Source organism: Astatotilapia calliptera, chromosome 22, assembly GCF_964374335.1.
Source record: "Astatotilapia calliptera chromosome 22, fAstCal68.1, whole genome shotgun sequence".
NCBI lineage: Eukaryota > Metazoa > Chordata > Actinopteri > Cichliformes > Cichlidae > Astatotilapia > Astatotilapia calliptera.
In genome coordinates, this window is record NC_137442.1 from 5,109,275 (window position 1) to 5,120,240 (window position 10,966).

Genomic DNA, 10,966 nt, shown 5'->3' on the forward strand with positions numbered 1-10,966 from the left:
TTGCTTTTGTGTTTTATGTTTACAATAAAAAGCTCAACTACTAATTGAAATCCTTCTGACATTCAGTGTAAATCACACAGGAAGTAAACGTGTTCAAGTTGTATTATATGGACGGAGATATTTCTCTTTGACATAGAGCACCAGAGTTTGCTTCCTTTTACAGATTTGCCACTGAATTTCCACAACCATAACCTTAACCATACTGAAGCTAACATGCACAGACAATAACACTGACATTCAGCTTATAAACTATATTTTATACCTTTGTGGAGATGAACAACATCAGTGTTCTTGTCTGGGGATATGTAGGTTAAGACATAAATTACAATGATGTAAGATTAAGACATACTTCATCACATGACCTGGTTCTTTGGCTTTTGGCATCATGAAGAGAAGCTGGGGGTTATCAGACTCTTCTACTGTGTTGAACTGCCAGTTATGAATTCTGGAGGGCAGTACAATGTAAAAACTTTTATTTGGCCCTTTGTCAGTTACATTTCTTAAAGAACAAATACCTACTCAAACTGGACAAAAGTGGCACCTTTTATTTTGCTTCAAATAAATCTCTAAATGAGCAACTTGACTTTCTGTCTTGAAAAATTGAAATGGAGCTAAGCTCTAGATTCCCACTGGCCTCATTGTGGCGTGGCTCAGCCCTAAACAAGCTGGCTAAATCAAAACGAAACTACGTATTGACAAGTATCTTGCCTTCAAACAGAAAGCTATAATATGTGAAATGAAATGGGGGAAAAAAGCAAAGAGGATGTGATCTGATTATTTCTGCGAAACCACTGTTCAGAAGAAGCTTTCAGGAGAAGAGGAAGCTTTTATTTAGAAGAACATTATTACAGACACTGTCCTCATTTTGGATATTTCTTGTCTGCTACTTTCACTGAATCAGACTTTAAAGACTTTGAAGCCATATGTCACAGTGGCTGGTGTCCCCTTCTTAGATATAATGCATGTGCACATACTACCACCTATATATGAAGTAGTGGATTACAGTTTCTGTAGTTTACACATAAAAACAGTCAAAGATTTTATGTGTAACTAAAAGTAAAATGTTAAATGTGTTTGGAGTACCTCTGACTTGGTAACAATAGCCAAACCAAAATTTTCATATTGATGCCAATACTATTATTTGGCGTGAAGGCTGCCACATAAATTGGTTCAAATGTGAAGGAGGGAGGAGGAAAATGCTCTACTTCGACTCGTAACAAATCCTTTAACATATTTTACATTTTTTGTGAATGAGTTAATGTTGTTTGCTCGTTGGGTGTTGTTTTGAAAGTACCTGGAGTTGGGTGAACATCAGCACCTTTAACTAATATTATTTTTCTATTATGTTCGAGTCATGAAGTGTTATAAATACAGGAAATATCCAGATCCAATTTTAAAGCTAAAAATAACATTTAAAGTAAGTTAAAAATCAAATCAGTGTCATTGTCAGGGCTCTGTGTGCGAGCAGGCGGCGAGGAGGATCCAATAGTGATGTGACGTTCTGTATCGAGGCTTCGAAGCTTGTGTCGAGTAATTGAGGGGGCGTTTCCGCCATGCGCGTATCGAGGCTTGCTTCATTTATGGGAGGAGCTGAAAATGATGACGTCCGAAGCCTCGCTGCCCGGCTGTTCCACGTGACTGGTTCATGAAGTGGTTCGAACTTTGCCGCGAGATATGACAGCGATATAAACCCCTCAGACTTCATTCAAAATGTGGGTGTTTGATGGAGAGTTGCAGTTAGTGAGTTTGGAGACAGTTTGGAGGTTTATGAGAGTGAGGAGAGAAAGTCAGGAGAGAATGGAGCCAGCTAAGAAGAGGAGGATGTCCTCCCCTGTGTTTTGATCTTATTCCTCCCAACAAGGTATGTAAATTTCTACAGAAGATGTATTTTCATAATACTGATGGTGCAATACAATTTATGTTAAGTGGCTTTACTTTTGTACAAGGTGAAGTGTTTGCTATGTGCCAGGGAGCTGGGATATAACAACAACACCTCATCCATGCTTAGGCACTACAGAGCTTTGCATGAGAATAAGGGGAACACAGATTGTGGAGCAAGACCAGGTGAGCCATTAAATGCCATGATAATACAGCATGCAGTAATGTTACTAAATTATATAACAATATTATACAACTGTAATAGGTTACGTGTGTGATATTTATATTTGTGCTATGTCTTTATTGTCTTTCCTCAGGAGAACAATCTCAAATAGATGAAGACCTGGTTAGCATGGTGATTGAGCCATTTAGCATTGTGGAGGACAGTGGATTTAAAAGATTTGTTAAATCATTAAATCCTAGCTATGTTCTCCCCACTAAAAAGGTCATAAAAGCAGTGGAAATTTAGTTTTTACAGAATAAAATGTGAACAGGCAGGACTGAGGCTCAAAGCCTCAGTGTGTAGCTGTCCATACCTCAACGTTACAAAAGCACAACCACTGTCCACACCCCAACCACACCTCACCTCACAGTAAATGATCATTTCCATTTTAAGCATTTCCAAATAATCATTTTCCATACTGCCACTATAAATATACACAGTATACTGCCATCACTACAATATACATGTTTTACACACTCCTTTTGTTGTTGACATTTACAGGCTGTGTGCAAGAGGCCACACTTCAAATTCTTGCCAACTAATATTTTTACGTCCTGTAGATGTCCTACTAGAGCAAATGAAGCTTCAAGACGCTTTGCGCTGGGGTGAACCAATTGGATGAAAAGCTTCAATGCTTCATGAAGCTTCATCTGCCCATCACTACACTCTAAAAAATATTTTGTTGCCTCAACTTAAAAAAGTAAGGTAACAATTTCCACTCAGCTTTTTAAGTTACAAATTTTGCATATTATTAAGTAAATTCAGCAAGTAATTTTTAGGTTTGGCTAACTCAACTTGTTTAACAAACCAACATGATTTACCTTGACCTCCACAAGCATAATTAAGTTTATGCAACCTAATATTAATTTAAAATTTCTGGTAAAATTAAGTTGAGAAATTACATTAGTTGAGTTACACCAACGAACTTTTTTACATATATCCTACTCACAATTATCCATGTCAATTAGTTTAGGTTTCTATAGTAGCTTTTCTAAAAATCACACAAAGCCATTTCACTTATTCCAATTGATTATTTTATTACAAAACATTTTCAAAGTAATACACTTCTGTGTCAATACAACATAAATGAAACATTACAGCAGCCCTTTAATTATAAATGACTAAAAAAAAAAGTACTTCATGTACATTAACATTAACATAAATTGGTATCAACTTGTTCAACTTGTCGCAGAATCAAGGAAATGACAAAAGATTTTAATGTTCAACAACAGAACAATCCAAAGCTAAGATTATATGTATTACAAACTTTTCTCAAAACTACACTCATCTGGGACTGCATACAAAAACGTAAGAGGCACATCGGAATACTACAGTCCAATTCACATTCGTTTCATGACAGAAGTTTGCACTTAACAGACATTACCCGTGGACTGGTTTAAGCCCATCAAGTTCCAGAAATACCTCTAGTGTTCTTTACTTGTTTTGGGTAGCTCAGATTGAGAGTGTATATAAGCCCCATCATTAAGGCACACACTCTGGGCACATCAAGGTCTTCCAGGACTGCTGTTCCTTCAATCACAATTTTAGCGACAGCTTTGAGAGACACTGCTGCACGTCTGGTGACTACAATCTTTACCACTTCTTCTGGGAACTGTTGTTCACCATCCTGGCAAGTAGGTAGTTTAAATGGAAACATGTCAGCATTTTATGTGCCATTTAAAAATAAAACACAAAAGAATGCGAGATTCACCTACCAGCTGTTCTCTGAAGAGATCCTCTTCCTTCTCTTTCAGATACACCTTCAGGCAACGGATTGCGACCTCTCTCTTCATTTCCACCGAACTCTGGAGAATAAAAAAAGCAAAACAAAACTTAAACTTACAGTTTATTAGGTGAAAAGTCAAAACTATTACATTTATGTGACTTGCATTGTGCCAAATATTGATTTTAAATATGTTTTTAAAAGAAATAAAGATTTAATCTTTGTAACTTCAATTTAAACTGTTACACACTGGCCTAGCAATAGGATAAAGTGACTAAAAGTAAATGTAACCTAAATTTCATCAACAGCACAATTGTGCTTTTGATGAATAGGACCTGAATCAGAGAATGACATGAACTATAACTGTAACTGTAACAACTAATTCATCAATACACCTGCGAGGTACATTATATATACTTTCCAGTTTTAGTAGTAGGTGGGCTAAATGTTTCTCAATTAAATTAGGCAATTCCCCAATTTCTTCATCCTCTTCATTTGCTACATCTTCACACAATGGATTTTCATTATGTTCCTCAAGAGGATCATCTCCTGCATTCAAACGACTGACACACCGCTGTATCAGCTCAGGCTTGAAGTCATCCAATGAGTGAGGAGTGTGTTTTCGGTTCCTATGAGAAGCATATGTTCAAATGAGCAGTTACAATCCCAGTACAGGCAAGGCATAAACAGTCCACCATGGCTATGTTTAAGCCTGTAATGCTTTAAGAGCTCATTCCTTCTTGATGTTTCAAACTTGCAAATTTTGCAAGTCCAATGCATTTTGAAATTTACTGCAACCTTTTGTAATGCAAAGAATTATTGAAGCTTTTGAGTTAACAAGCTATTTTAAGTATAAAACCTTCTCTAAAACACTACAATGCAACACTGAAAAAGATTAATCATAAAGACTGAACAAAATTGAATTTTAAAATTGACATCTACAGACTGCAGTTTAAACTTGTAATAAGGTGTCAAATCCAAATGTGCAAGAGAAATTTCTTTTAAACTATTTAAATACCACTGTGGACATGCCACAATCCCACACTTTACATTATGCTTACAATTACAGAAAGCAAATGCAAGTCGTATGCACACACACACACACACACACACACTATTGTTTTTTGGTTTTTTTTTGCTAGGTCAACCAACTTTAATCTCAGGCAGAATTCCCAGTCGAGCTTAGAACATCAACACAATTGATAGAAATACTTTTAGTCAGGGATAAATTCACCACATTTTACTCTGTCAGTAATTAGTTACCTCACCCGAGACCATCTTGTGGAAACACGAATTTACTCTGACACCATGATAAAAATGCAGGCAGCTACTGACCGGTTAATTTGAACATATACGGGTTCAAATTGAACATGCTCTGCTGTCGACATAGTCTATCAGCTAACCAAATGTACCCTGACAAGTGACATGTTTTAATTGTATCTGTACTCTTTTATTTGTGAGGAACGTTTGCTAGCTAAAAGAAACGGCTAGCTAAACTTAAAAAAACAACAACAACTATACTCTGCTAAATTACGATTAAAACCATCAAATTTCAGTTTTTTTTAAATATGACATTTTAGAGTGTACAAATATAACTTGTAATTCATCTATTTAGAATTCAGTACTTACTTAACTCACCGAACACAGTCGAGGGCAAACACACCTCTTCTCCCACGAAGCCACAAGAATCCAGAAACTGTTGCGCACGATACGAACATATGCTACGGGGTTGCCCTTGTCTGTCTGAATGGTCTCAATTCAAACAGGAAGGATGTTGAAACTCATTTTTACATGTTACACAAACTTAATATTTTCTGTTGTTGATTGATGACAAAAGTATTTTATTCAATATACTCAAACATTTAAGTTAAGGAGCTGTTTTTTAATTTTTGTGTTGCACTGACTTCTAACATTGATTATTCAACTCACTGAAACGTGTACATGTAGGCAACTTACTTTTTTTAGCAGAAAAATGCTTTTTTGTTAAGTTCTACCGACAAACACAACGAATATTTTTTAGAGTGTAGGATCCAAGCGCAGGACTCAGACACTGAACTGTAAATCAAACCTCAGCTTTATTGCTGGCATAAAACAAAAGAAGAAACTGAGCAATGGTACTGAACATGGAAAACTGCCACAAAAACACACATGCATGATCTGATGGTACGACGCAACACCAAGCATGGGAAAACACAGGGCTTATATACACAGGGTAGTAACGGGGGAATCTGCAACAGGAGGGAGACACAGCTGGGAGAGATCAGGGCTAACGAGACATGGGGAACAAAGCTGCACACACTAACATAAGAAAAAGACTTTCACAATAAAACAGGAAACATGAATCACAACTCAGAGACACGGACTCAACACAGAACGACAGAAAATGACACATGGAACTGAACTATATATGAAACCACAATTCCTAAACATGGTTAACAGAAACATGAAACTCAAATAATAATCATCACAACCACAACAAGAGAACAAGAAAACAATCCATGATGCAATCCATGACTCAAAATACTGTGACAGTCATACTCACTCCAAATGCCATGCACAGTAGCAAGGCGACAGATGTGATTCGGCACAACAGAAATAAACTGAATTGAAGGGAATTGAACCAATTTATTTTATTGCGTTAAAAAATGATTTTCAGAGCTTAATTTTCATTTGTTCAAAAGGATTTCTTTCTATAATACTGACACGTTGTGGCACCATTTGCACAATCATGGTACACCATGATTACATTTGTAGTTTATTATTAACAGGAACACAGTGGAAAGTATATAATTGGGATCATTTAAATGAGTGGTGGAAACCACTTCTTCTTCCACCTGTCATAGTAATATGCAAAATATGACAGTGAAGAGTCATCACGGTTCATGTGTGCTCACTCACTCACTCACTGACAATAATGGCTGATCACAGACGGCCAAGACACAGTTTATGACACATGTGGCAAGACCACAAACCTTGTCAAACACAAACAAAAGTAAATCATAACACAGAACATGATGATGAGATAACGAGGCAAACTGAAGAGAGGGATAAACTGAGAGGGATAGGTGCTGCTGAGGAAAGAAGTGTCACTCGTAGAGTCCTTTGGTGCTGCAGGCACTACCGCCTCACATCAATTCAGTTGGTCAATATTTAGTCAGGTAATGTTGTAGAGCATTTAAAGTGGATTATATAGAATAGCTTTCATTAAATTATACAGTATATCTGCAGTGAAGGTTAGGCTTTCAAAAATAAAAATACAACTTAAGAATATTTTATATATAAAATAGATAGATAATAATATGTAAATAGAAAATGTTTCCCAGCTTTATTATTATTATCAGTCACATTTGTTTTGACTGACTGCATTCTTGTATGATAATTCTTCATAATGAAACAATAAGAACAAGTAGTCTGATGTCTAGTATTCATTATGAATGTATCATTTGAAGTAACCTACTTTTGCTTTGGATTTTGCAAACACACTAAGGTTTTGTAGAAAGTATTTGTTTCAGATCAGTATCGTCGATATCAGCCTGAATTTTACTTGATATTAGACTGGAATGAAAATCAGTGGTGTCACACATCACTGCTAGATCTAGCTGTGTTTTAACAATGCCATTGGCATTTATCCACTGCACCTGAAAGAGGGTGCCTTTCAAATGGATGAGGAGTGGAAGAGCTCATGATCCAAAGCATACCACATCATCTGTAAAACACGATGGAGGCAGTGTGAAGGGTTGGCTGTGCATGGCTGCCATTGGCACTGGGACACTAGTGTTTATTGTGACACAGGACAGAAGCACCTAAATGAATTCTGCGATGTTCAGAGACATATTGTCTGTTCTAATTGAGCTAATGCAGCTAATGCTAAATGCAGTGAAATCGATTGGGCTGCATTTCATAATACAGATGGACAATGACCCAAAATATCCAATCAAAGCAACCCAGGAGTTTATTAAAACAAAGAAGTGGAATACTCTTGAATGGCCAAGTCAGTCACCTGATCTTAACCCAACTGATCATAGATTTCACTTGTTGAAGACTAAACTTCAGACAGCAAGGCCCACAAACAAACAGCAACTGAAACCTGCTGATATGAAGGCCTAGCAGGGCATTAAAAAGGAGGAAACCCAGCGTCTGGTGATGTCCATGAGTTTAAGACTTTAGCCTTTCATTGCTGGAAAAGGGTTTTTAACCAAGTATTGTACATAGTTTCAGTTATTTAATTAGTCCAAATACTTTAGAGCCCCTGAAACATTTACAATTCATTGTAGTAACGTACAGAACCAAAATTATTAAAAAGTCTCTGTCCAGATATTTATGGACCAAACTGTATTTACATGTAATTATATCTGGTTTATGTTGTGAACTTGACTGGCATGCTCCAAAAATTATGTTAATATATGTTAAGTATAGAAAAAAAAGAAAACAAAACAAAAAAAGACTAAAAGAAAGAAAAAAGAATAAAATGTTAGACTGATGGCATCTTGTAAACAAAAGGTCAAACTAAACTTGAACACTAAAATCATTCTGGAAGAACACTTTCTGGGCATCAATTTAACTCTAGATTTTAGCAAAATAGCCTTTTGATCTTATTTCACACTTGCATACTGAATTGGTGGCACTAATCTATGGCGCTCTACTCACTTCCTTCAAAGTGTTCAGCACCTATGATACATGACTACATGAGTGAAAGCTGCAGGTCATTTGGTTGGAGCCACAATAATGTGGTTTCGGCTCAGGCTGACGTGGGCTGTGCATTCATTACAGAGCCATGTTCATTTCTTGACCGCAAAAGCTTTGCTTCTCTAAACAGCAGTGAGACAGTCTTTGTGCTCAATCACTGGGACCTTTTCCAGTATTTGCTTCCAGTGGTAAGATCACTTTCTAATTTATGACATAACTCCTCCATTAACATGTCTTCAACCAAGGCTTTCATGTTACTCCTGGAAACAGTTAATTATTATAAAAATAATTATGTAATTTTCATCTCTGAGAATCAACAGGCATATCCTACAACTTCTGTTAAAAAATAATAGTAATAAAACGTTTAACCATTTTATTTTCAAAACCTTAGATCAGGAAACAGCAAACAAACATTGATCTGAATATCTCAGACTGGTGCCAGTGGTGACACAAGGTTGCAGGGTTTACGTAGGGAGGTGGCTGGAAACTATACTGGAAACTTGACTGGCATTCAAACAACTTTTTTAGGTTTTGCAAATTTCAAAACAATGCTGTGACACATGAGGGGTCGGAATAATGTAGCTCTGACAGCAATTTGTGGCTTTCTGAGCAGGACAGATCTGAAACCGTTTGTGGTGAACTACCATTCAAAGAGCCGCGGTGGTGTGCTAACACATCCTGTGGCATATTATTACACTTGCTGCTAAAACACCCAGATGTGTCCCACTTGTTTAAATCGATTTATTTCAATTTAATTACACAGTGGCAATTCACAACACCAGCTGCATCAAAGCACTTGACTTTACCTTACACTACCTCCTTTCAACAAGCCCTTGGTGATGGAGGGAAGGCAAAAAATAAAAACTTGTTTTTAACAGGGATAAACCTCCTGCAGAAGCATGGTCATGGATGGGCAGTCTGCCATCAACCGTTAGGAATAAGGAAATAGCAAGCAGAAGGATATAGGACAAAGGACAGACAAGAGGAGGCACACTTAATAATGAATTATTACTGAAGAAATACTCACTGCGTCATGGGATGTCCCCCAGAAGCCAATGCTTGTTGCAGCATATTTAATGGATCACTTATCTCGAACAAACACTAGTAAGCCTGCTGTCCGAAAGAAATGAAATGTTAGATACTATGATGCTTTGAGATCTATAAGATAAGATGGGGCCTGGTTATGTAAAACTTTATATGTGAGGAAATTAAATTTTGGATTCTGTACGGTTAATTTACTTTTTTCTCAAAATGGATGAAATGCTTTGGCACATATTTACTAGTTAACAAAATAAGAATCTGGCTCCAGTTCCACACACTTAAAAATACAATCTGAAAAATGTTTTAACTGGTGGTGTTGCATTAAAAGCTGTTTGCTTTTCTGAAGAATTTCTGCAGACGGTTTTTGAGATGAGCAGCCTACTTTCTGTTTTCCCCCTTAACTGCAGAGCATTGAAAAGATGGTTCCTTGATAAAAAAAAAAAGAGCCATTTCTCTGAAACAGCAATGATAAAGACATGTAAATGACAAACAACTGATCAGATGTGCGCAGCAGTTTTTGATACCAAAAATCATTTCCCAAATTCTAAAACCACAAATGGTGTCAGTTATTACATCTTTTAAAAAAAAAAAAGTAAAAAGAAAAAGAAAACAACAATTGAGAGGGCAACATGGAAGGACAACAGCAAAACAGATAAGAATACTAACTAGGCTTACTAGCACTTGATTGGTCGATGACCTATTTACTCCAGAGCTATAACCACCCCAACAGTAGTACAACCGAGGCAGCTAAGCCAAAAAAACTGAAAGTCACCATACAAATACACCATACAAATAAATAGGAACTGAAACAGAGAAATGTGAAATTCAGTTCTTGGAAAATCATGAGGCTAAAAGGAAAATCAAAACTCAATAATGTTGCAAACACATCACTGGAAGAAAAATAAATAAATACAGTAATAATAAGGTAATGTGTCTCATCAGAGGGTGATGAGACACACTCGTCACCACTTCGCATCAGTGTGAGGATTTACGCCCTGTTTTTGCTTTTGTCCTGCATCCTGTTTTCCCCTTCTAGTGTGCTTTTCTATGTTCTGGATTCTGTTTTCTTTTGTTTGTGTGTATTTGTATTCTGTGGCTTCTGTGCCAGCTGTGAAAAAGGGGCTTATGTTTTAATAATTTATTTATGCATTTGGATCTTAATTCTGCAACCTCTGGCAGTATCTATGCTTGAACAGCTGTGTGTTTGATAACCAAGGAGGTTATGTGAATGTAGTTGTGTTCAGGAAAAAATAAAATAAAACAAAACCAGTATGCATGCAGAAAGGAAGGTTTCTTAGCTCATTTCTTAAAAGGAAGATAAAGCCAAACACATGATTGGAAGAAATAGAGGAAGTGATGTGCATGTGTATAGAGTACTCAAATGTGACAGACAGTAGATAATAGCCGAACTTGAC

General features: G+C 36.7%; 1 protein-coding gene across 3 annotated transcripts; it reads right to left on the minus strand.

Moving 5' to 3' along the window:
• Positions 1–3,112: 3,112 nt before the first annotated feature.
• LOC145423672 (uncharacterized) lies at positions 3,113–5,592 on the minus strand. Of its 3 annotated transcripts, none has more exons than XR_013904728.1 (4): positions 5,454–5,562; positions 4,397–4,453; positions 3,817–3,906; positions 3,113–3,728 (listed from the first exon to the last, which is right to left on the minus strand). XR_013904728.1 is itself a non-coding variant. In XM_080296383.1 (4 exons), exons 1-4 carry the CDS (start codon positions 5,540–5,542, stop codon positions 3,507–3,509), a joined length of 600 nt encoding a protein of 199 aa, XP_080152509.1. In that variant the 5' UTR covers positions 5,543–5,592; the 3' UTR covers positions 3,113–3,506. The 3 variants fall into 3 exon arrangements, 1 of the variants encoding a protein (XP_080152509.1); XR_013904729.1 differs by having other exon boundaries at positions 5,463–5,556; XM_080296383.1 differs by having other exon boundaries at positions 4,246–4,453; positions 5,463–5,592.
• Positions 5,593–10,966: the final 5,374 nt, after the last annotated feature.